Raw genomic sequence first — 26,912 nt, forward strand, 5'->3', positions numbered from 1 at the left:
GGAGTCCGAAGCAGCTCCAGGCTCGGAGCTGTCAGCCCACAGCCTGATGCAGGGCTTGAACTCTCGAAATGCAAGATCATGACCTGAGCTGAAGCTGGACACTTAACTGACTGAGCCACCCAGGCGCCCCTTCCCTTTCCTGATGCCAATCTGTTTCTTTCTCCCCTCAGCTTTACGGAGATATAAGGGACATGTGACATCCTGTCAGTTCAAGGCGTACAATATGATGATCTGATACACACAGACACTGTGAAATGATTACCGCAGTCGGGTTGGTTAGGACCTCCATCACGTCACAGGGTTACGTTGATCTGGTGTGAGGAGAACATTTACGGATTTAGTCTCTTAGTAACTTCCAAATATAACAATACACGACTGTGAACCATAGTCACTGTGCTGTACATTACGACCTATGTCTTTTTGCTACAATGAACTGCGAGCATAACTATTACGAAGCCCTGTGAATCCTCTTAGCGAATCGCAGCGTGAGGGTGGTCGTGGGACCCCCAGAGCACCGACACAAAAGCGCTGCTCACGTCCACGGCGAATAGGAAGCAGGAGCTGTTACTGTTTCGCAGGACTTCAAAAGTCCTTTTACCCGCTAGTGATATGGACAGATTATTCAGGTCTTCTTTATTTACTATGTGATGAAACTAACAGCTGCCTTTATTATTTCCAAAGCAAAGGCTACCATTACCTCAAAGAAACACTTGCCTTTACTGTTTCAGAAAGATCCTCTTTTTAAACAGGGACACACATTAGCAATGTAAAAGAGCCACTGCAGTCAAAATATATTTTTAGAGACTCAGCTGAACAATAAGCCCTGAACTTTTGTTTAAATTAAGATAGCTGAACCATTTTCAAATGATTTCCCGAATCCGTGCAAACGTGTCTTGCATAAGAAGGCATTCCACGCTTCTGAGAAACACAGTGGAGCCTACCGGATAATTTGTCAGCTGCCAGGATTACAGTGGGCAAAGCTGCTTAATCATTTTTGTAGACAGAATTATTCACAAATATTAAGAGTAGCACCCTTTTCCTGGTTATGCAACCTCTTCAAGGGGAGACCAAAAAAAAACTTAAAAAAAATCAGATGGAAAGGCAGCTACTCCCAACTATTTTATTATCTACTGGAGAATGCTTTGGCAGACTTTTGCCTTCCTCGAGGGCAAAAATACCCTGGAAAATTTTAATAAAAGCGAGGACTGCATTTTGCTCATTGTTAAAGTCTGTTTGAGTTCTAAAGCAGAAGGAATCAAAATACAGCCCAAGAAGATAAAGTGTGAAGAAATTCGAATTCCATTTACACTCCATTTACTAATAAAAGCAGTTGGGGTGGGGGTGGGGGTGGGGCACCTGGGTGGCTCAGTCGGTTAAGCATCCAACTTTGGCTCAGGTCATGATCTCACAGTTTGTGGGTTCGAGCCCCACGTTGGGCTCTGGGCCGATAGCTCGGAGCCTGGAGCCTGCTTCGGATTCTGTGTCTCCCTCTCTCTGCCCCTCCCCTGCATATGCTCGCTCGCGCTCTCTCTCTCTCTCTCTCTCTCTCTCTCTCTCTCTCTCTCTCTCTCTCTGGCTGTGACAACAGAGGGGTGGGGAGAGTTGTTGGTACCTAGTGAGTGGAGGCCAGGGAGGTGCCGGGTCCGATGCCAAACGGCCTCTCGTGACAATTACCCAGGACAGGACGAGCCAGCCAGGGAGGCAAGTCATACGGTGCCCACCCAAGTTTGCTGATTCCCAAGGATGCAACAATTTGAGCTGTGTAAGAGACAACTACTCTTCCCCTTCAGATGACTTTTCAGGATTCTGTTCCCAGAAGACTCGGAAGGTTTGTGTGGCCATCCAGTTTCAAACGACGATGGCCATTATCCGAATCCGTCATACGAAAGAACGACCCCGTCAAAGCCTGGGTCCACGGCGTGGCCAAATGACCTGCACAATTTAATTAACACGTCTTTGCTGTCTCTCGATCATTGACCACCCTCTCTCACACACATGCACACACACAACTGCAGATAATGGGAAGGGCAAAATGATGTTTTTGGTTTATTTTGGATGTTGATAATTTGGAAATACTGTGGAGTCAGGAAAAGCTGCAAAAATGGTAGAATCCCGTGTTCTGCGTCACCCTGCCTCTCCCCAGTGGTGACGTCTTATCTTGCTGTACTACAATATCAAAACCAACACGACTTCTTGTTGCCTGGTCACGAGACTGCAAACCTCCTGACCTCCGTGTGTGTGTGCGCACGTGTGTGTCCACATGCACGATCACCGCCACGGTCCATCAGCACAAGAGAACTCCCCCAAACTACCCTTTTTGCTACGTCTACGGACTTGCCATTTTAAGTTCGGTAAGTAGAACCATCCAGAATGCGGCGTTCCGATACTGGCTTGCATGAGCCAGCACATCTCCCTGGTGAGGCATCCGGGCTGTGGCACGTACCCACAGCACATCCCTTCTCATTGCCGAGAGAGCCCCCAAGGTGGGCAGCTGCATACAGTCTGCTTAGCCAGCCGCCCGCCAGGGCACATCTGGGGACGTTCCAGGATACCGCTATTACGAATTAAGCTGCTATTTTCTGTTTTTTAACGAACTGGGTTTTGTCAGACAGCAATCTAGCTTACAAAGGACACTGTATGTGCCAAGGACCCGTTCCAAACTCCGTATAGTTCTATTAAAAAGCCCTTCAGGGGTGCCTGGGTGGCTCGGTCGGTTAAGCATCTGACTCCCGGTTTGGGCTCAGGTCATGATCTCACGGTGAGTTCAAGCCCTGCGTCGGGCTCTGCGCTGGCGGCGTGGAGCCTGCTTGGGATTCTCTATCTCCTTCTATCTCTGCCCCTCCCCCACTCACGCTGTCTCTCTCGCTCTCCAATAATAAATAAACTTAAAAAGTCTTTAAAAGGCCCTTAAATGTGGTATCGTCAGCATGGAATTCAAGTGGCTTCCTTACTTTCTGTTGAGATTCCAAACTCTGAAACAATCTATACATGAAACTTCTCACCTATAACATGGTGACTTATTACAAAATTGTGGTAAGATACACGTAACACAGAATGTACCGATTTTGCCATTTCTGAGTGCACAGGTCAGTGGCATTAAGTACTCTCACACTGCTTGCAAACACCCCGAGCGCACAACTCCAGAACGCTGTCATCTTCCCAGACTGTCCGCATGGAACACTAAGTCCCCACTCCGCCCTCTGGGCCCCCCGTAACCTGTGTCCTACTTTCCGTCTTTATGACTTTGTTCAGATACCTCACGTTAGCAGACCGTTAGCGCAGTATCTGTCTTGTGTCTGGCTTATGTCACTCACCATCATGGCGTCAAAGTCCGTCCACTCTGTAGTAGGAGTCAGAATGTCCCCCCTTTGGTCAGGCTGCGTCACATTCTATAGTGTGCACACAGCACATTCTGTTTATCTGTTCACCCCGTCCATGGACACGGGGGTTGCTTCCACAGTAATTTTCTAAAAGAGCATTCTGGGGCGCCTGGGTGGCTCAGCTGGTTGAACGTCAGACTCTTGCTTTCAGCTCAGACCATGATCTCACAGTTTGTGAGTTCGAGCCCCGCATTGGGCTTTGCGCTGACGGCACAAAACTGGCTTGGGATTCTCTCCCTCCCTCCCTCCCTCTCTCTCAAAAATAAACAAACATGAAAAAAAGAGAACATACTACTGCACCCCTAAAGGGAGGAGCTCATCTCTACAGGAAGATAGCACATCTTCCCAGGACATTCTCCAACACCCCTCCTGCTATAAGCTCATAAACCTGAGATGCTGAGTGGGGACAGAAATGACACTCAATATGAACTGCTCACTATCTTTAACCAAACAAGATTCTAATAAAATTGGAATCCTGGCGCTCTCTCTTATCCAAACAGGCTTCTTTCCTGACCTGATCCCGGGAAGTGGCTGTGTGCACACGCATGATTTTTAAACGGCTCCATAATCTTTCTGGAAAGTAAAAGCTTTTCTGTGTGTTTAGGACAGAACCACCTTTAGCTTTGTGCCGGGGCTCGCGGTTGAGAGAAAATGCCACCTAATCAATACTCACTCTCCTCTTATGTCCTAACCACACTGACATCATAGACGGGCAGCGGGGACACAAAAGGGTGCCTGCCACCTGGCCAGGGAATCTTTATCATCGGTTTTGGCCTAGAAGCTCCATGAAATAAGTGAGAAATGGCATCTGAGTTCTACTGTCAACCTTGAAAGTCTGAGTACATAATAACTCCCTATCCTTCTTGGCTGACACACACCCTAAACTATGTAAGGACGATATGCAAATAGAGAACCATGCGTAGGTTACGTAAGTCAGAGGAAACACGCCTAGTTCTACGTAGCTAGTCAACACGTGTGCAGATACGGCTCTTGAGGAAAACAGAACCCATCTAAGCTGCAGTCTTTCATTGCAGGAAACCGTCAACGCTCCCGTCTGCATGGATTGTGACGTTAACGGAGACGAGAAACACGTATAATAAACCAGCCTCTCGATGACAAATCCTGACGAATCAGGAAAGAAGTTCTGTGTATAAGGAGTCTTCAATCCTATCTGAAACGCTTCAGAATGAAGAACGAAGTTCATCTTCCTGGTGATTTGTGATATCTATCCATTTTTACCACCTACTGCAATGATAAGCTCCTTTTATTGCCTAAAATGTTTACCAGGACAGCCCTTGGGGCTGCAGGGCCTGCTAATGTAGCTGCAGGGACAAAACGCTGTGTCACCTGCATTTCTCTCCCAGCGGCAGAACCACCACCACGGTCGGCGACTGGTTTTGTGAGGCGTCTGCCCGTTCTCTGTGGCCCGTTCTCTGATGACGGTCACAAAACTCGAGGTGGGGAAATACCTGAATCCACACCCGGAGCGTTTCAGTGTCTGCCCTGCCCAGGGCCCCATCTGCAGGAACGCCGCTCTCTGCCCGGAAGGACATACAGATGGACACACGCCCAGCCCAGACGCCCAGTCGTACCCACCGGCCGCCTGGCCGGGCTGCAGACTTTTCTATTTTTATGCGTGAAGTTACGATGCTGAAGGAGGAGAAGGTTGTGCACTGTGATGCTCTCTCGCTCAGCAGTTCTGGGTGAAAGTCACTGGCGAAAACCGTGACCCCGTGCAGGTTCAAGAAGGCTACTTTTAAACCCAAAGAGGAAGCTTCATCTGTGTCCTGCACGTATGTCTGCCGGGGCTAATGTCCGTTTACCGAGTCTCCAGGTAGCCCTGCAGCCCTAATCAAATCTGTAAAACGACCGACGTTTCTCAAGTGCTTTGCTGCCCAGCGAGAAGGAAAAGGATGCAGCAGCGGCTCCTTCAGCCTCCACTTAGCAAGGGGTCTGCAATCCCACGCCTGGATTCTCACCCCGGAGAGACGAAAACCTACGTTCACACGAAAACACTGTACGCAGATGTCTCCGGTTGTTCCAGCCGTGATCGGGAACAGCTGGGGGCGACTCAAATGTTCTTCAACGAGAGACGGCCAAGCCAACTGCTACGCGGTCTTCACACGGAACACCACTCACCACAGAGAACCACCGACCAGGGCATCCGGCAGCGTGACCGAATCTCCCTTGTGTGACGCGGACTCTGAAGGCTACACCCCCTAGCGCTTCATCGACACGACGTTCTCACGAAGGCAAAACTACGTGCACGGGAAACAGAGCGCTGGTTGCGCGCTGGTTGCCAGGGGCTGTGGTGGGGAGACGGCTGGGTTACAAAGGGGCCCGGGGGACTTTTTGGGGGTGATGGGCTTTTCTCCGATCTCAGTTGTACTGCTGTTGACGTGACTAGAAACGTTTGGCAAAAGGTGTAAACCTGTACTTTAGAAAGGGTGAATTTTACAGCATGAAAACTATACCTAAAAAAATAAAACAGGGGCATCCGGGTGGCTCAGTCAGTTGAGTGGCTCAGTCGGTTTCATCTCGGAGAAAATATTTTCTTTACAATTTGGACTGTGGAATGAAGCAAAAGAGGAAACACTCATGCTTACAAGGACTCACTGAATTCTCCCACTTTCCACACGGAGCCGGAACACATGCCAGCCTCCCACACTGGGTTCAGAAAAAAGCAGGGGCAAACAAGCCCAGATTCATCCAGGATCTGGAGACGCTGCTCACAGAAGCCTGGGCAGCCTGAGACCCTCGCAGGGCTCGCTCCCTGCCTCTATCTGGCTCAGAGTGTGAAGCGGGCCTAGGGCTGGGTGGGACGGCGCCCCGCCATCGTCTGTGTCTCTAACAACGGCCCAGATAGCAAGAGTGACCGCACAATTAACCCCCATGAGGCAGAGGCCGGCGGAGTCTTACCCCTCGAAGCGGGACTGCCGTAACTCAGGCAAAAGCTGCCTCGGCCACTTGGGTACTGTGGCTGACAATTCACGTTTCTCACTGCTTAACTTAAAAGCCCTCCTTACTGAGGAGGTACGCCTCACTTGGTGAAACGCTTCACTCGCTGAAGCGTCTCAGTCTTGCTTTTGGCTCACGTCACGATCTCACGGTTCACAGGTTCGAGCCCCAAGTCGGGCTCTGAACTCACAGCTGACAGCAAGGAGCCTGTTGGGGATTCTCGGTCTCCTTCTCTCTGCCCCTCCCTCCCCTGCTCACATTCTCTCTCTCTTCCAGAAATAAACATTTAAAAAGAAAAATTAAAAAAAATAAATAAAAGCCTTGCTTACCAACCAGCACTTTCGTCCTTCAGGGAGCCCAGAAGCCACTACCGTGAGATGTCACAAACCAAGAGTATCTATTGAGTCCTTTTCTGGGCAAGGCCCAGAAGCAAGGCTTCAGACAACTAGCGACGGTAACAAGGCATCTCCGTCTGCCTTGACGGTCGTGGGATATTCCTCTGGGTCTGGAATCTACCTCCTCGCTTCCAGGTGAGGGCCAGGAAAGATCTAAGAGGATCTCAATTCTGCCGCTCGTGGGCAGACAAATGAGGTAAGCCCGTTTTGGGGACTCTTTCACAAGTCTGAAGTCACGTGACCTGGATTCTCACAACAAGGAAGGGATCATCTTCAACACACTGCCTTCCTGCCATCGGGGAGACAAATATTCCTTTGGGGATTCACAGCATCCTCACCGATACAGAGGATCCAGGACAGAAGCTGCTGGAGACAGGAGGGCCAGGAACGCTGTCCACTGGCTCGGCACAGAGAAGGTGGGCTCTCCCCTGTAGCTCAGGTGGCCGGGACTAGGAGCAACCGTGGTTCTGGGAACTTGACCCTCACTGCACCCATGAAGGTGGGCTGGAACCTGGTGGGTCTGTCCCCGTGCAGTGAGGCTAAGAGCACACAGACCAGAGAACTAGCTATCTCACTGTAAAGCTATCCCCTGACCACCTCCTCCCTCCCTCCCTCCCTCCCCTGCACCCGCCTTCTTCCACACAAGGCCTAAGGATGGGACCCTGCTGCACGAGAGGGGTTCTTGGAAACAGAGAAGCTCCTGGAGTCTTCCGGCAGGGAAAGCTGGATGGGTAGGTGTGGAGGAATGAGTCAACTGTGTTCACACAGGACTTATTTTTGAGTTGCTGGAGGTACGTGGGGGAGAGCAGAGATGCCTGAAGGAGACGTATGCTCAAGGGGTGTGTTTTCTCCCCAACCCCCCCACCCCATTTTAATGTTTATTTATTTTTGAGAAAGAACGAACATGAGCAGGGGAGGGGCAGAGAGAGAAGGAGACCGAGAATCTGAAACAGGCTCTACGCTGCCAGCACAGAGCCCGACGTGGGGCTTGAACCCATAAACCATGAGATCGTGACCTGAGCCGAAGTCAGATGCTCGACCGGCTGAACCACCAGGCACCCCCAACGCCCCAACCCCGATTCTGCAGCTAGAAAGGAGACACTGAAAGGTTGAGAAGGTGCTCTCTGCATTTGATGGGCGCTCAATCAATACGTGCTTCATCAAATCTTTAGGATTTGAAATGAACATATAGAATGACCCCAAAAGGAACACTTGAATGTGGCATTTCTTCTCTCCCTGCTTTTGAACTTGTCCTTATAGGAGGACTCGGGTCGAGTCCAGGCCTTGTGGTCACGAAGCTCAAGCATGGCTTTCTTAAATACCCACGCGACATGTGGGACTGTCGGTAAGGATTGTGACAGAGAGGACAGGCGTTCACAGTTGTGACATAAAATCCACCCCAGTGATATCCTATCCATCCCGTCCCCCAACTCCCTTCCTCAGTTGCCTGGTTACGGAAGCTTTAGCCACAAACAGGAGCCGCACGTAAACACACACATGAAAAGGAAGTGTGGCCTTTCTGGGGCAGGGATGGTTTCTGTGTTTATGCAGAGGCCAGCAGCTCTCTTGCTGGGGTGCCTCGGGCCCCAGGGACCAGCCGACCCAGAACCCTCGCTCCGGGCCACACTTAGGTATCTCTCCCACACTGTTTATTCATCCTGAAGTTCAGCTCAAGATTTTACCACATATTCTGACTGTATCTTCATGCAGAGGGGTTTTAAAAGAAAGACATCTTGGGGGCGCCCGGGTGGCTCAGTCGGTTGAGCATCCGACTTCGGCTCAGGTCATGATCTCCCAGTTCATGGACTTGAGCCCCGCGTTGGGCTCTGTGCTGACAGCTCAGAGCCTGGAGTCTGCTTCGGATTCTGTGTCTCCTTTTCTCTGCCCCTCCCCTTCTCATGCTCTGTCTCTCTCTCAAAAAGAAATATACATTAAAAATAAAAATAAAAAAAAAAAAACAAAGAAAGGCATCTTGAATTCAGAATTCAATGCTGGAAGTCGACAGGGAAGCACATGGCTCTGAGAGTGTATCTGCTGTGTCACAGAAGAGCACCTGTGCTCAGGTGAGTAATGCCCCACAATAAGGTAGGAGATCGGTGCTAGTGACTTTCCCAATCCCCGGGGCTGAGGTCATACACGTTTTATCAATTTCTGTCACACTATGCCTGGGACCAGCTACTCCAAGTGACCCAATCTACATGGAGGAAGAGTGTGCACCTTCCATGGAAAGTGCTAGTTGGGGTCCCCAGGCACAGATATCCAGGCTTGGACGGGGAGAGGGGTTTGTTCTATGATGCCACATGTCCAGTGAACTCCAGTACTATGGCCCAGGTTAACCATTTTTGCACGGGAAGGGGACGCTCGTGGGGGTAAATAACTTGTTCAAGGCTCAGAGCCTGAGCCACGTGGTCTGGATGCCACACCTTGCAGGCTGACAGAGGAAGAGCCAGGACCCGGGGGCTCACATGCTGCTTGCCCCTCACTCTTGTCCATGTGTCTTTGGAAGGTGGAGGCTCGGGAACTGGTTTCTGTCTTGAAAGACCAAGTTGCGGAACATCAACGATAGGATATCAAGCGTAAAAGGCTCAAACACGTGCGAAACCAAGAGTTACGGGCTGAATTGATCCCGCCCCAAATTCCTAAGTTAGTCCTAAGCCCTGGTCCACCTCTGAAAGTGACCTTATCCGGAAACACGGTCGCTGCAGATGTTATGCTAAGATGGGTTTTTATTGGACTACAGGGAGGCCCTAATCCAGGACGGCTGTTTCCAAAAGGAGAGAATCTCGGAAGGAAGATTTATAGAAAGGAGAAATCTGACCAATTTGGACAGGGGTGGAGGCACACAGGGAGAGGCCGTGTGACGACAAAGACAAAGACGGCCAGCAAACCACCGGAAGCTGGGAGACAGGCATGGAACAGACTCCGTCGACGGCTTCAGAAGGAACCAAGGCTGCCCACACCCTGATTTTGGACTTTGGTTCCCCAGAAACGTGAGACAACGTATTTCTGTTCAAGCCGCCCCGGTCCGTGGTACTTTGTTACAGCAGCCGGGGCAAACTAATACATCTGTACGCCCACTGCTTAGGAAGACATCGCAGACACAGCAAGTGCAAAAACCAGGAGGGGCAGTTACCACTGAAGAGAGAGAGGGGACGACAGAGGAGAGTCGAACACAGGCGCCAACTCGTGTACCGGAAGGGGTAGGATGTCCTCCACGAACGTCGTCGTGTACGTCTCGAATGAAATATTTTAAAGTTCAGAAGACAATATTCATTTTAGAAATTCATTAAAAACCTAGTAACGTGAATTTAAGAAGAATTCAGACTCTTGAGAATTCAAAAAAGCACCCACAAGCAACCCACGACACTGTGGGGAGGCTCCGCTGTGTGGGGCATCTGCGACATCGAGTAATGGGGGGATCCAGGCTCTGAGGCATCACAGGGCTCCTCAGAGGACTGTGGCTGGCCTGTGACAAAGCCAGGCCAGGCCCGGGCCTCGGGTGCTTGTCAGGCCCTCCCCCACTCCCGGAGGATAGCAGACGCTACTCACAAGGCCCACTGTGTCCGCGGGGAACACGTATCTGCCCCGGTCTTTGCTTACTGCCGAGGAATATCTTGGTCATAATCAGAAGTGCTGGAAGAAACCGGAACTACTCCTATGTTTTGGGAAACTGACAACGGTCCATCTGGGGGAGTGGTTCAGGGGCTCAACAGATCACTGGGTCCAAGTCTGAGAGGTTCATAGACACATTGTGACGACAGACTAGTCCACAAACGCCCTCACCGTGCAGGAAGCCCAGAGCCGCTGCTCCCTCCGCTACCCCACTCTCGACGTCCATCCCAACTGCTCTTGACCTTAACTCCAATCTGATCTCATCCGGACAGAGATATCAAGGGAAGAAAAGAACGCGCTCCCCATCCCATCCCGGGAACGGGGCGGCCCCGGAGCCTTCTCTTTTTCAACTCTCTTAATAAGAACGTCGTTTGTTTGCTCTTCTTTTCCTACGGCCTGGTTTTCCGGCCCAACGGTTGGTGGACCTGCATGTGGCATGTTGAAGAGGACTCCCCTGCTGACAGACACCCAAGCCTCTTACCTGACTCCTGGAGGTAGCGATACACCAGGAAGTTCACCTCGTCGCTGGTTATGCTCATCTTAGCCTCACCTCGCGGAGACGAGGTCTTTACGATGCGGGAGCCGCCCTCTGTTAGACGACAGGAGAAAGTGGAGAGAGAGTGTTGAAACACTGCCTGTATTTGTGTCACTGCATCTCGCTGAGACAACTAAAGAAATAACACCCGTGACGTTATAACCATGAAGGTAATTATAACTTTGTAATAACATATATCAATATAAACGCATCCAGGACGAATGTTTCAAAAAATCAAAAAAACGAAAAAAGTGTTGGTGTATTCTACAAGGCTGGGAGGGTCACGCACAAACCACAGTGATGAGGACAAATTCAGGGGCAACAGATAATGGAAACAAAATCTGACTTATTTTTTTTTAATTTTTTTTTTAACATTTATTTATTTTTGAGACAGAGAGCATGAACAGGGGAGGGGCAGAGAGGGGGAGACACAGAATCCAAAGCAGGCTCCAGGCTCTGAGCTGTCAGCACAGAGCCCGACTCGGGGCTCAAACTCATGGACCGTGAGATCATGACCTGAGCCAAAGTTGGACGCTTAACCGACCAAGCCACCCAGGTGCCCCCCGACTTATTTTTTTAATGCTTATTTTGAGAGAGTGAGAGAGACAGGAAGAGAGAGAGCGCGTGCACACAGGAAGGGGCAGAGACTGAGAGCGAGCGAGTGAGCGAGAAGCCCAAGCAGATTCCCTGCTGTCAGCACAGAGCCCAACCTGGGGCTCAGTCTCACAACGGACTGTGAGATCATGACCTGAGCTGAGACCAAGAGTCAGACCCACTGAGCCCCCCAGGTGCCCCACGAAGCCCAACTTTTTATTCACTAAAAATCACGTGTGTGCTGCGTACATGACAACGTACTTGGTAATGAGCATGACTGCGTTCCTGAGGTGCATTCTGATGGACGTGGTCAGATAGAACACTACTCGCTTTTCCAGAGACACAGAAGATGCCTGAGCAGACTAGAAGTCATGTCAACACCCCTACGGCAGGTAGCCACATTGACTGGATCATACCTGTTGTTCTAGAAAAATGATTAATCAAAATACCCTTCACTTGCCGAGTTTAAGCGATAAGCTGATAGTCGCTCTGCGTATGGGCCTGTCCGTAGCACGGAGAAGAAACCAATCGTGAATGAGGAGTAAAGTGTGCACGTCCACTTGACGTCATTTCTATGAAGAAGCCACGTCTCGGGACGCTGGTGCACGGACAAAGAGGAACTCCAACTTTTGTATGTTGTCACAGAGCTCCCTGCATTGGTCTGGCAGAGACCTCCGGATAGCTGGAAGGCAGGTGGAAACTTGGGGGCGGGATGGAGGGACGGGCAAGCTCCAAACGCAGATGCAGCCCAGCCACCAGGTTGTCCACAGCCCTGTGAGACCCTGAACAGAGGACCCAGCAAAGGCGTGCCTAGACTCGGGATAAGCAATGTGTTGTTTCTGGCTGTTGCACCCGTGGTAACAGGCAGCAACAGATAAGCAACATGACTGCCTCTTGGGTTATTCCAATTCTCACTGTAGTTACCAGAATTTTGCCACTCAAAAGATGGTTATGTTGGGGCGCCTGCGTGGCTTAGTCGGTTGAGCGTTCGGCTCAGCTTGTGATCTCGTGGTTCATGAGTTCGAGTCCTGTGTCGGGCTCTGTGCTGATAGCTCAGAGCCCAGAGCTTGCTTCGGATTCTGGATCTCCTCTCTCTGCCCACCCCCACCTTGCACTCTGTCTCTGTCTCTCAAAAATGAATAAAAAAGTTAATTTTTAAAAATGCTTATGTTTAGTTAATTTGGTGATATTCTGTGCTTTTGTATATACTGAAGAGAAACTCTGACAGCCGAAATACAGATCTGTCCTGAGATTTGTTTGAATTCTGGGAAATTCACTCATAAGACAGCATTAGGAAAATATGAGAGGCTAAATAAAAAACTATGAGATCGGAGCATAACCAAATGAAACAAAAACATTACCGAGGGGAGACAATGTAACCAATAACAAAATCGTGCGCCACACAAGGCTAACACTGAACGGACTTTTGCTGATGCTGAGCTGACGTTGAGCGGGGCAGTAATGAGTCAGTTACAATGATGAATTCACTATGTGCTCAAAGGTGGGGCCACTGGCAGGTGATTAGGTCATGAGGGTGGGGCCCTCACGAATGGGATTAGCGCCCTTGTATGTTAGAGACCCCCAGAGAGCTCTCATCCTTCTGCCAAGTGAGGACACAATGAGCAGATGTCATGGAGGAAACAGGAAGTGGGTCCTCACCCGATCCCAAATCTGCCAGTGCCTGGATCTCAGACTTCTAGCTCCCAGAGCTGCGAGAAATAAATGTGACGTTTAAGCTGCCCCATCTGTTGTATGTTGCCTCAGCAGCGTGAAATGACTCAGACACCACCCCGAGGCACGTCGTTGTTTATTCTGTCACACTGGGTGCTTAGAGATAAGTAAAATCTGGGGCGCCTGGGTGGCTCGGTTAGTTGAGCGCCCAAGCCTCAATTTTGGCTCAGGTCACCATCCCACAGGCGTTGAGGTCTTGAGCCCTGTATCGGGGATCCACACCCAGCGTGGAGGCTGCTTAACATTCTTTCTCTCTCTCTCTTGCTCTCTCTCTCTCTCTCTCTCTCTCTGCCCCCCCCCCCCCCACAAAAAAAAGAAAGAAGCAAAATCTAATCATCAGGCTCTCAATGTCAGCATTTTAGATATGTGGAGCCAGAGGATTCTGTTATGGGGCTGTGCTGTGCACCGGAGGCTGCTGAGTGTCCTCTCTGGCCTCCACCCACTAGATGCCAGCACCAGCTCCCACCCGCCATGGTTCTGACGATCAAAAACATCTCCAGACTTTGCCAAATGGTCCGAACTGCAAAAGTGCTGCCGGTTGAGGACACTTCTGGAGAAGAAAAACCAGCATGTTGTGTTTGCAATGAAAACGAAAACGCACGGACAGAGTCGTACGCCGTGTGCCGCTAGCTGTCGCTTAAGGACGCGGCCAAGCCCCCACGAGAGATCACTGAAAACGCAGCCTAAGAGCTGGGCTTTTTCTAACAGGCTGCGTCCAATCTTCCCACAAGATCACCGGTATTTTCATTAGAAAGCGAAACGCGGAGGGGCGCCTGGGTGGCTCAGTCGGTTAACCGGCCGACTTCGGCTCAGGTCATGATCTCACGGTCCGTGAGTTCGAGCCCCGCGTCAGGCTGACAGCTCAGACCCTGGAGCCTGTTTCAGATTCTGTGTCTCCCTCTCTCTGACCCTCCCCCGTTCATGCTCTCTGTCTCTCTCTGTCTCAAAAATAAATAAATAAAAAAAAAAATAAAAAAAAAAAAAAAAAGAAAGTGAAACGTGGAGTTCTTTCAGCAGTCAGATCTCTTTTGGTTTCTACGGAGAAAGCGTTTCAAGACGATGCACTTGCAAGAAGCTGCTTCTCATTCCCCAGCCCCAAGTGTCTGATAAACACACGTGTGTCTGCACATGTGACCACACAGGACCGTGGAGCAGGGGAACACGACATCCATAGGACACCAGGGACCGGGGGCAATTTTTGTCAGTCCGCTCCTCTTTCTCTTTACGTGCCATCGTCAGCTTTCCTATCATGGACCAATTTTTCTCTCTAAATTTATAAGTTAGGATAAGGCTTTCCCAACACAGTGTTAACTTTTTACAGGCTTTTTGACTTGTAAGCAGCAGAAAAAAGAAAACAGAAACCAGCCGTGGCCTGCAAGAGAACCAGGTGAAATGTCCCTTGGTCAACGAGACTTGCCCTATGTCCCTCCAACTGTTCTACCTGAGCTATATAATTTAATTAAAAAAAACAAAAAAAAAACAAAAAAACAACCCCAAAAACCCTAGTAATTGGGGGCGGCCGGGTGGCTCAGTTAGTTAAGCATCCAACTCTTGATTTCGGCTCAGGTTATGGTCTCATGGTTGCGGGACTGAGCCTTATGTCGGGGTCTGCGCTGAATGTGGGGCCTGCTCAAGATTCTCTCTCCCTCGGCCCCTCTCCCTCTAAAAAAAGCAAAACAAAAGAAAAACAAATCCTAGCAACTGGATCAATTACCCTACACACAACTGAACACCTAACTAGCTTTCAAATGATCGTTTCTTCAGGGCGCCTGGGTGGCGCCATCAGTTGGGCAGCCGACTCCTGGTTTGGGCTCAGGTCACAATCGCACGGTTTGTGAGTTCGAGCCCTGTGGTGGGCTCTGTGCTGATGGTGTGGAGCCTGCTTGGGATTCCCTCTGTCCCTCCCTTGCTTACACAGGCCCTCTTTCTATCTCTCTCTCTCTCTATGTGTGTGTGTGTGTGTGTGTGTGTATATATATATATATATATATATATATATATATATATATATATATTTCTCTGTGTGTGTATATATATATATATACACACACACACATAAATGTGTAAAAATTAAGTTACTGTTCCTTTAATTTTTTTTAATGTTTATTTTTGAGAAAGAGAGACACAGTGCAAATGTGGGAGGGGCAGAGAGAGAGAGAGAGAGAGAGAGAGACAGAATCTGAAGCAGGCTCTGAGCTGTCGGCACAGAGCCTGATGCAGGGCTCAAACTCGGGAACAGCGAGATCATGACCTAGGCCGAAGTCAGACACTTAACCAACTGACCCACCCAGGTGCCCCTATTAAATGTTTCTTTTAAAACCTAATGAAAAAAAAAAAAAAAAAGAATTTACAGTAACCAGTAAAATGTACATATATATTCTTAGACTATTCAATACAAACATGAGAACACTCTCCGAACTGACCATAAACCTAGCAGCAATATTCGGTCCACTTCAACTCGTCAACGGGTCTGATTACACTGAAATCAAGAGAAACCAACAATTAACTGGATGCTTGGTTGCCACCCCTCCAAGCAATGAATGTGAAGGCAGTGGGGGTTGTTTTGAAGGGTTCACTTCACTTTTTTTGACTCCACGGGGCAAATGGCTGAGATTCATTGGCCAAAAGTTACTGTTTTAGACCAACCTCACCAACTTCCACTCATAAGGGTGGGAAAGAACTTACCTATCCTCTGTTCTCCAAGACAAGACCTAAATCTCACAGATGGATGTTAGAATAAAATGATGGATCTCCCCCCGCTCCCCAAGTTCTGCTGTATAATTTCATATAAAAAAGTGCTCAGGTACTAGAGGTATTCAAGTTCACCGGCTCTGAACACAGGGATGCATTCCCAACACAACGTTTCTTCCTTTTTTTCTACTTTTTAAAAATGTTTATTTATTTTTGAGAGAGAAAGAGAGACACAGTGTGAGTGGGGGAGGAGCAGAGAGAGAGGGAGACACAGAATCCGAAGCAGGCTCCAGGCCCCGAGCTGTCAGCACAGAGCCTAACGCGGGGCTCGAACCCGCGAACCGCGAGAACGTGACCTGAGCCGAAGTCGGACGCTCAACCAACTGGGTCGCCCAGTTGCCCCCGCCAACACAACACTTCTGATTTCAGTGTCAGCAAGGACATTCTGCCTCTCCTGTCACCCGCCTTCCCAGGTGCCATTTTCTGAGGCCATCCATAAGTGAAGACGGAAGGAAGGAGCCCTTGTCCTGTTCTTTACGAAACCCAGTCATAAGCAGTGGCTTAGGCAGTGGGAGTTTCAATGGTAGTGATACCATTTCTCAAGTCCCCCATTCCTGCCTTCGCTTAAACATGAAATGGCTCTTGCGGATGGAAAAGATGGGTAAGGCAAGGCTGTGAACTCCTTAACATGAGCTGCTCTACATTTCCACAATTTCTACTCCAGGACAGGACGGCCTGAGTTCTCTGTATCAGACGACAGAGGTTCAATCTACATGAATGGTTCAGCTCTATTTCTCGCTCTTCTGGTTTTAATGTGGTAAAATATACATCACATACAATTTACTATCATAACCTTCCGATGTACAATTCGCTGTCACTGACTACATTCACGCTGTTGCGCAACCATCCCCATCATCATCTCCAGAACTTTCTCATCTTCCCACACCGGAACTCTGTCCCCACTGAACACTCACTCCACATTTCCCCCTCCCCCTGGTCCCTGGCACCCACTCTTCTGTCCACTGTTTGTCTTTGTGAGCTGGACTCCTCCAGCTTTTTAACGTATATGCTTCAAGGTCACAAAAGTGGAACCGTCTGAAACCACCAGTTTGATTTTAAGGGGAAGAGAAAGCACACCGGGCCACAGGTCATTTCTCGTGGGTCCTCGTGACCCCATCGCGTCCGCTTTCCAGAAGGACAGATACACGTGGATGCTCATGCCCCTCAGAGGAGGCTGTGGGCTCCACACTCACCGGGCCAATTCAGCATGGCCCACGTGTGCCAGTTTTCAAGGCCTTTCCCGCCACTCGTCCTTCTGCCGAAATAACAATCCCACGATGAACGAACCCCCCGACTTCACCTCGCCCTGGCTCCCTCCATCAAACACTCAGATATCTGAAGCGAGAACAGAGGTAAAGGCACATTTCACACGGGGGTGGGGTGGGGCTGAACGGTCTCCAGAGGCCTTGTGACATCGCGAATCACATCTCAGCCCTAACGCTTGTTGTGCACTTGATTCAACTGTCAGCACTGTGTCTTGTTTCCTACGTGCTCCTCCTGGGAAAGAAAGGTCTGCGAAGAGGCCAGGAAGCCTTCACACTGCAAAGCAGCAGCTCACGTCACACAAGCATGACTGGATCCTATACCGGAACTTAACCGAAATCCCGCTGCAAATAACAACGCGCACAAATGGTCTGCCCGGCATTTTCTGTGTGTAAGGAGATGGTGTAAGAGGGGGTGATAGAACCAAGTTCTGGGTGTCTACCATATTCAAGGTATGGTGTTTAGAAATACTAGGGATTAAACAAATGCACATACAACCTGTCTTCAAGCTATTTAGTAAGACATCTACGCAAACAACGAAGGGCTCCAATAGTTAAGCCCCCGAAAGTATTATGGACGGCCTCCAACTTCTGAGAAGGGAAGGTCTGGCAGAGGGGAAACACAATTCCTGTTGATGAAGATGAGGTCGGGGGAGAAACATGGGAATAGGAAGAGAAAAGCTGCACAGGAGCCGTGTGTGTGTGTGTGTGTGTGTGTGTGTGTGTGTGTGTGTGTGTGAGTGTGTGTATGTGTGTGCACGCACGCACGTGTGCCTGAGGGGGCTGCCTACAAGAAGGATTTTGACCTTTTATGATATACCAAATGCTCCTCCAGACCCAGCGCAGGAAGACCGCCATCTGATAAGCTGGTGTCTATGAAACGTCATCTATGTCTATTATGTTGGGTAGAAGCCGGCCTATGTCCTCTCTCCACTCTGGAAGAACACTTTTAGCGGGCGCATGAGGTCTGTGCTGGCTGCAATAAAGTCAGGGTCAAAGCATGGGATTCATGCAGGATTCAGGGGGCCTGGTGGCTAAGGGCCAGAAACTCCAATTTGTAATCATAATGCTATTGCTTTCTAGCTCCAGGTTGGCGGCCAGGTGACAGGACTCTGTTTCTCATCTCCAAACTGAGGACAGCAATAGCCCCTATGCCTGGAAGAGGCTGAGAGGGTTAAACGCTTTTCTGTAAATTCTCAGAGCAGGGCCTCCTGCACAGTAGAGATCCAGGATGTGGCAGCTCGTCCTCCCATCCAGCTGACTGTGCGCATCCCCAAAGAGCGACCAAAACGGGCCTTCTGGAGGGATCGGCAGGACACCCCACCCTCACTAAATGGACTCAGAGCAGCTCTCCTGGGAACAGTTAATCGGTGATCTCCAAACCCGCAAGCGGAACTTCTAAAACCCGTCGAAGAAAGCACGATGCACAGAGGCCTCACGGTGTGTATTCCTTTCCTAACATAGATGCGTTGGAGATACAAGACGACTGTTTTCCTTCCTTCCTTTTCTTTCTTTCTTTCTTTCTTTCTTTCTTTCTTTCTTTCTTTCTTTCTCTTTCTTTTTCTTTCTCTTCTTTCTTCCTTCCTTCCTTCATTCCTTCCTTTCTTCCTTCCTTCCTTCATTCCTTCCTTTCTTTCTTCCTTCCTTCCTTCCTCTCTTTCTTTCTGTCTCTCTCTTTCTTTCTTAATATTTTTCATGTTTTTATTTATTTTTGAGAAAGAGTGTAAGCAGGGGAGGGGCAGAGAGAGGAGGAGACACAGAACCAGAAGCAGCCTCCAGGCTCTGAGCTGTCAGCACAGAGCCCGACGCGGGGCTTGAACTCACACACAGTGAGATCATGACCTGAGCTGAAGTCGGATGCTTAACCGACTGAACCACCCAAGCGCCCCAACACAAGGCAACTTTCAACACCTCACCGGTTCGGGAACAGCATCTGTTTCCAGCCCCAGTTCTGAGAACTCCCATGGATGCTCTCCAACCGCTCCAGTTCTAGAATAAAAGAAAGCTTTGGGGGCCCTGGGACAGCTCCTTGGCCTCAAACACATGGAAAAACAAAGCAAAAAATAACCCCCCAAACAGAGGGGTTCTTAATTAGGGCAGTTGTGTTTACTTTCTTGCCTGACCCAGTTGTGACATGAGGTCCCTTAACTGGCTGATCTGAGCTGTTCAGTGCACGGGGAAGGCCCCAGCACTCCCTGGTTGAGCTGCTCCCAGACCAGAGCGGTGGAGGCAGGGGCAGTGGAGACCTGAGCTGTAGAGACGGGAGCGGCGGAGGCGGGGTGGTGGAGACCCAAGAGTGTGGCCCATGGCATGTCTGTGGTGCCTGCGAAGGGAAGCATGCCAGCCCATGCAGCGATTTGGGCAGAAGAGCCTTCGAGAAACCGAAGGCGAGTTTCTTCATCTTGCGATTTGATTGCAAGGTGGCAGAAACTCCTATTCACCACGGCTCCCTTCCCAAATTAGTTCAAAGTTCAGCCGCAAGAGAAATATCGTTCAAGGGTTTCGTTTTATTTAGCAGGGAGAGGGCTGCCCCAAACATCAAGTTGGAACTGCCACTTGATTACCTTAAAGATATGACCACAAGGGACCTATGTGGGAGCTGGCCTTGTCCCCAGATAGAGAGCAAAACACACAGGCATTAAAGCAGGAAATTAGGTCCTAATCTGATACCATTACAGGGGAAAGTTTCTCTGTTAACAGTCTGCCCCATTATGAAATAGTCTCTTAAAATCTTTTAAAGCAGCCCTTTTTCTCCAGGGATGGAAGAAAAGTTTGTCTCATTTCTCGTTCCCTATTAGCCTGCTGGCATGGATGCTGGAAGAATCCTTTGGGTTCAAGTAATCTGGAAAAGACTCAGGTCTCTGGGACCTGTCTCTCTGCAGCCCTAGGACCAAGAGCCAGAGCCACCAGAAAATCTGTTGGCAATGACCTCATCATCCAAAAGGCACTTTCTCTCTTTCTTCGTGGACATTCTGGCTTCAACGCAGTGGGTCTTAACTTGCTGACTGCTTCCCCCAGGACGTCTTCCTCCCTTCAAACGGGAACTGGGTTTACTTTTATTTTACAATCAGTGGTCAGTTTAAGAGGAAATTTTTTTTTAGTTAAAATTTTTTTTTCATGTTTGTTTATTTTTCAGGGAGAGAGACAGAGCACGAGCAGGAGAGGGGCAGAGAGAGGGAAACGCACAATCGGAACCAGGCTCCAGGCTCCGAGCTGTCAGCACCGAGCCTGACATGGGGCTCGAACTTACGGACCATGAAATCATGACCTGAGCCAAAATCGGATGCTTCATGGACAGACCCACCACCCACGTGCCCCAAATTGTTAATGCACGTATTAACATTTGCATACAATCCTTTTCTAAAACCTGCTTGGGGACCAGCTTATTTTGGAGTTGAAACAGACTGGTCTTATCACTTTGCATTAATTCTTTCTCCCATGTGACTGTAATTAAGCCAACGTGTAGCTGTTGAAATACTTTGCTGTTCAATGACAAGAGGGTTCAATGAATTACGGCATTTACGGTTCGACCCCAATTATAGGCAAATATACACATGGAAAATGTTGGCGGGGGGGAATACATGAAAACATGAACAGTGGTTTCATCTTGACCGCTTTCTTTCTAGACTTACCATCGTTTACCAGTGAGTATATGTATATGTTATTTCACAGTAATAAAAGATACCTAAAGAAAAGATTTTCCACTCATCTCACAGTTCTTTACTTATTTGCACTCAGATGGCCCAAACCTATACATCAAATCAAACAACTATTATTTTATTACCAGAGTTACGACCAACAATATACTACCATTTAAATACGGGAATAAACCAGGGGAATGAGGTGAAGTCCCGAAAAGAATATACTTCATGACTGGGGGAAACATCTATGATACAGAGTTAGATACAAAAAAAGCAGGTTTCAAATGCACACGATGATAAATTTTGTTTTGTATACACACGTGTGCACGCACGCGCCCACACACACAAATGGAAGAGAACCCTCCAAAAGAGTCTCACATCTAGTCCTGGGGGTGGAATTTTGCTAGATTTATCTCTCTATGTGCGTTTTTTGTATTTTCCAAATTTTCTCCTATGCACATGAACTGTTTTCACATTCATTAAAATGTAATTAAAACCTGGCACAGAGTCTCCAGAAATAATCTGCATGAGAAAGACTCCGCGCTTCTAAGAAGGAAATGAGGCTTCAGGGTGGGGAGGACAGAGAGGAGGGGCTCTCTTCGTAGAAACATAATGCTGCTCTTCAGGGAATAAAAAACATCCCCGGGTGAGGCATTCAGAAAGGGCCCTTTCTGTGCTTAGCCGCCCTTCTGGGTTAATTAATGGCTTGCCGGGGCCTTCAAGTGCACGTCAAAGGCAGATGCTGACGTGACAGGAAAGGCGTCCGGTCCTTGGTCCTTGGGGTTACCTCCAAAACCATCTGTGTGCCTCCCAAGTGGCCACGGAGTCCTCTCTCAAAACTCTGTGCACTTGCCACTGTATTTGCTTACACATCTCTCTCTGCCTGTCCAGGAGGAAGTCTTCCTAAAAGTGCCCAATCTAGTAACAGCAAACCACTGCGGCTTCTCGCTGTGACGGTGTGCGTCCCAAGACCAGACAATGTACAATCTCCCTTTTCTTTTCTTCCCCCCACTCTCCAGACTAAAATGCAAGTTCATGCACCCAAGATTTCCAAGCAGACTGCCTTGGAGACATAACAGTACTCTTTTTCTAATGACTTTGGTTTAAGCCAACACTTCCAATTAATCTGTACATCGATTTACAAATTTAATTATCTTCAAGACTGAGAAGTTGGAAACAGCTTCTCTACAATGTACACTAGGCCCTCAAACAGATTTTAGGAAGACATACAGGCTGGCTACGCAATCTCTAACACACTCTGACTTTCACCCACTTACACAGGATTTATTTTGGCCTTTAGAGCTCCCTTTCCTGTGTTAGGGAGTCATGGGCTCATATAACATGGCCTCTGGAGTTTTGAAAAATAAACCCCGTGGCTTTCTCTATAAATATAAAAGCAGGCAATGCCTCACCCATTCACGTGGTATAGAACTCCTAAGTCGTCATATAACAGCATCTTTTCACGTTTCAGTTTAAATGAAGAACAAAAATATAATAAAATAAAAAAAAACACTTAAAATATCATGACTCTAAGCATTAGATGAGAATGCAATGATCCTCCTATTTATGTCGGCAAATGTAGAACTAAATTTTTATCATCAAATGCTCTGCAACTTATATTTTCACAGCCACAAGGCTGGTAAGATTTAGGGGCAGCTGTGTGGCTCAGTCAGTTAAGCGTCTGACTTCGGCTCAGGTCATGATCTCATGGTTTGTGGGTTTGAGCCCCATGTCGGGCTCTGTGCTGACAGCTCACAGCCTGGAGCCTGTTTCGGATTCTGTGTCTCCCTCTCTCTCTGCCCCTCCCCTGCTCATGCTCTGTCTCTGTCTCAAAATTAATAAAAACATTTAAAAAATAAATAAATAAAAAAGAAAAATGTTAGGGGTGCCTGGGTGGCTCAGTTGGTTAAGCATCCAACTTTGGCTCATGATCTCACGGTCCGTGAGTTCGAGCCCTGTGTCGCGCTCTGTGCTGACAGCTCGGAGCCTGGAGCCTGCCTCGGATTCTGTGTCTCCCTCTCTCTCTGCCTCTCCCCTGCTCGTTCTCTCTCTCGCTGTCTTTCTCTCTCAAAAATAAATAAACATTAAAAAAAAAAAAAACCAGGCTGGTAAGATTTAAAATTCAAAATAAAGCACTGACAGGAATAGTGAGTGGGCGTGGCAAATCTCGGTACTACTGACATTTGGGACCAACTAAGTCTCCGTGGTGGGGACTCCCCTGAGCACCGTCGGAGGCCCAGCAGCATCCCTGGCCTCTGCCCACTAGATGCCAGGAGCGCCCTCCCCCTGAAAAACGTGTCCAGGCGTGGCCAAGTGTCCTCCCCGCTCCCTACCGCCCCGGGGAGGGGCGAGGAGCTGCCTCTGACTGAGAACCTTCCGGTCAGGGCCACTTCTCATTACATGGCGGGAAGGCCCCCAAATTCCTCAAAGCCTTCGCTCCCTGAACACGTGCAGCGCCTCTGCTAAGCGACCGCAGTTTGGCGTCTGTCTGAACCCGGTCACGGGCCCTCCAGAACCACGCTTCCGGATTACTCCAGTTCAAAAGGCACAAGTCAGAAGAGGGAGAAATACAACAGGTGCGTTCCTCCAGGCTCCAGTCAGCCGACTGCGGCCTACAGGCCACGCCCCACCTGCTGCTTCCCCTCGTGGGGCCCGCGAGCTACGAAGAGGTTTTACATTTCTAAATGGTTGAAGAGGAAATCAAAAGAATCATATTGTATGACCCATGAAATTGAGAGGACATTCCAATTCCAGTGTCCATAAATAAAGTTTTATTGGCACTCGGCCACGTTCACTCATTTACGGGTGATCGATAGCTCCTTTTACACAAGAGCACAGTTGAGTGGCTGTGACAGAGACTGGCTGGCCCTCAAAGCCTAAACTATTTACTCTCGTCCCTGACAGAAAATGCTGCCCCTGCTCCCCGTTTCCCTGCTCCACCGAAGACGACAACCGCCTTGTCTGTTCCCAGCTTGAAAGCTACCTGTCTGCTAAGTGGAGGTGATGCCCCCAACTGTGGATGCTCTCATGAACAAACCAACCGCTTTCAAAGTGAGAGCAGGTGGGGCACCTGGGTGGCTCCTTCCCTTAAGCGTCCAGAGCCTGGAGCCTGCTTCGGATTCTGTGTCTCCCTTTCTGTCTGCCCCCACCCCCCCCCCCCAAAAATAAATAAAAAAGTTTAAAAAATTAAAATATTAAAAGTAAGAGCAGGAAACACCATTGCCACGGTCAGCTGTGAATGGCTTTCAAAGGAGCACACGTGTAGAAATTAGGTAAATCTAAGGGAGCTTATGATCAGTTGTCACTTTCTGACACAGAGCACCCAACACACAGAAAGGGGATGTGATTCACAGATGATTCCCAATCTTACTCATGCACGATAGGTACTGTGGTCAGTACTCAACAGAGTGCCATTCCTCGCATCATCCCAAATGACCGTGCGCATCTTACAAACTTCCCAATGAATTATCAAAGGCTGCCAAAAAAACCCCACACAAAACACACCAAAACAAAAAACCCAAAACCCAAAGTCATCTATAAAGCTCAAAACCAGTGCATCATACACAGTAGGAATTCAATGTAAGCTCCATTCAATGGAACCTTGTGTTCCCGAAGTACGGAGTTAAATCCCAGTCAAAACACTGATGACCAACGGACCTCTCCCAGCTTCTCTCTGACATTTAGAAGATGATTCAACTACATTTCAAAAAATACTCATGGAGAAGCCTGGCAGTTCACCACAATTCTAAACACAGTTACCATACAACCTAGCAGTTCTCCTCTCTGATATATACCCAAGAGAAATGGAGACAGACGTCTGCACAAAAACTTGTACCCAAACGTTCAGAGCAGCATTATTCATAACTGAAAGGGAAATGCAACTCAAATGTCCACCAACTGATGGAACAACAAACGATGTGGTATAACCCTACGATGGAATATTCTTCGGCCATAAGAAAGATTCATGCTGCAACATGGGTGAACCCTGAAAATATATTAGGTTAAAGCCAATCACAAGCTCAACTTAATTAACATTTTACAAATTTTTGTTTATTTTGAGAGAACACGCGCACATACACGTGGGAGAAGGGCAGGGAGAGGGAGAGAGAATCCCAAGCAGGCTCCACACTGTCAGTGCAGAGCCTCATATGGGGCTCGAACTCATTGAACCGTGAGATCATGACCTGAGCTGAAACCAAGAGTCGTACGCGTAACTGACTGGGCCATCCAGATGCCCCTACAAATTTATGTTCTCATTAGCAAACGATAATTTTCAAATATTTGAGTAAAATATCAACATTCTTACACATTTAGGGACTCCTAGGTGGCTCAGGTGGTTAAACGTCCTACTGTGGCTCACGTCACGATCCCACGGATGGTGAGTTCAAGCCCCGTGTTGAGCTATGTGCTGAATGAAAGCACAGGGCCCACTTCAGATCCTCTGTCCCCATCTCTCTCTGCCCCTCCCCTACTCGTGTGCACATGTGCTCCCTCTCTCTCAAAAATAAACATTTAAAAAAGTATGTTAAAATTTTTTAAAGATTCTTACATGTTTACTTTGTTAAACAGTTTTGCCTTACTTGGTTTTAAACAAAAAAATACCTCAATAAGATTCTTCGGTTAAATCTAGGACTAGGATCACTTTAGTTCCAATTGAGTTTTTTTTAAAGCAATAAGCAAAAGTCTTGCCCAAATTTCCATCTTTATGTATTTAAGGTTGTAAAGGTTCTGTGGGTTTTATTATTTTTACGAAGAATAGAGAGAGACAAAATTGTAAATATAAAAAGTAAATAATACAGGAAACACCAAAAAGTAAATAATAAAATCAAACCCTAAAATCCCACCTACCACACAATGACAACTTTTGTAGAACTGGCCATCAGGTTTAGTTTGGCACACGGGCTTCAACTCTCGGCGTCTGTTTGATTTGCTCTTCTAGAAATTTTATCATCTCCTAGATATGTATGTAATAACCCCATGTTGTTCTAAGAAGTTTTCAAGGTTAACCAGCTAGTCAATTTGCAGATACAAACAAATTACGTTAAGAAACTAATAAAGTCCAGGGGCGCTTGGCTGGCTCAGTCAGTAGAGCATGGGACTCTCGATCTCAGGACTGTAAATGTGAGCCCCACGTTGGGTAGAGAAATTACTTAAAAAAAATAAAATTAGGGGCACCTGGGTAGCTCAGTCAGTTAAGTGTCTGACCTCGGCTCAGGTCATGACCTCAAGGTTAACGTGTTTGAGCCCCTCGCTGGGCTCTGTGCTGACAGCTCAGAGCCTGCAGCCTGCTTCGGATCCTGTATCTCCCTTTCTCTCTGCCCTTTCCCCCCACAAAATAAATAAACATTAAAACATTTTTAATAAATAAAAATAAAAATAAAAAATCTTAAAAAAAATAAACCAATAAAGCACAAAATTAAGATACAGGAGATAAAAACGTATACCCGTGTGCCTGATTATAATGAATCTCTTGGCTTACTTTTAATTCACAATGCTGACACTGGTTTTTGAAGGTGTCATGCTCTCCTGGTAAGACCCAGAAAAGTTTAGAAGAGCTGGTTCATTATCCAAATTCATTGAAGGCAATAAAAGGCGAATTCATCATTTAGAATTAACCATATAGCCTGTAACGATTTCGTGGTGTTCCATCTACTGCCTTCAATGTCAGCAAGGAGGAGCCCCTGCAACTTGAAAACATGCCACTTTAAAACAGACAGTGTCCAATTCTGGCACCTTCCACTTCTCCAAGGGGCTTCAGGTGAAAGGACAAAGACCCAACAGCATGTGGGTTGCTCACCTTTACGGTGACTTCATGTGTAGACCTCGGGACCAGTGAGCTCCCCAGCATCCGATCAGATAAACTGCCAACCGGCCGCCAGGACCTGCCTGGGGAGAAACGAGAAGATTTGAAGAAAAAAGTTAAAATTCTTTGGGAATGATTCACCTCTGGCCTCTCCTATTTCTTCTTTGTTTTCTTTTTCAAATCGGTGACATTGTTTTCCTTTTAAATCTCAGCTCAAACGAAACACATTTTATGATGTTATAATCTCCAT

The 26,912-nt window shown here is 48.2% G+C and overlaps 1 protein-coding gene across 8 annotated transcripts in view; it reads right to left on the reverse strand.

Moving 5' to 3' along the window:
- The window catches only part of TBL1X (transducin beta like 1 X-linked), a 229,248-nt gene that overhangs the window by 39,875 nt on the left and 162,461 nt on the right, over positions 1-26,912 (reverse strand). For 3 of the 8 annotated variants that reach the window (XM_081792568.1, XM_081792569.1, XM_081792567.1), the window contains 2 exons: positions 26,657-26,745; positions 10,827-10,934 (listed from right to left, as the gene is read on the reverse strand). In XM_081792568.1, the coding sequence (XP_081648694.1) occupies positions 10,827-10,884 (58 nt within the window). In that variant the 5' untranslated portion in view covers positions 10,885-10,934; positions 26,657-26,745. Of the gene's footprint in view, positions 1-10,826; positions 10,935-15,628; positions 15,685-25,707; positions 25,814-26,656; positions 26,746-26,912 lie in introns of all 8 variants that reach the window. The other 5 variants (XM_081792571.1, XM_081792570.1, XM_081792572.1 and 2 more) reach the window with 4 other exon arrangements.

This window comes from Panthera onca, chromosome X (assembly GCF_046562875.1).
Source record: "Panthera onca isolate mPanOnc1 chromosome X, mPanOnc1 haplotype 2, whole genome shotgun sequence".
NCBI lineage: Eukaryota > Metazoa > Chordata > Mammalia > Carnivora > Felidae > Panthera > Panthera onca.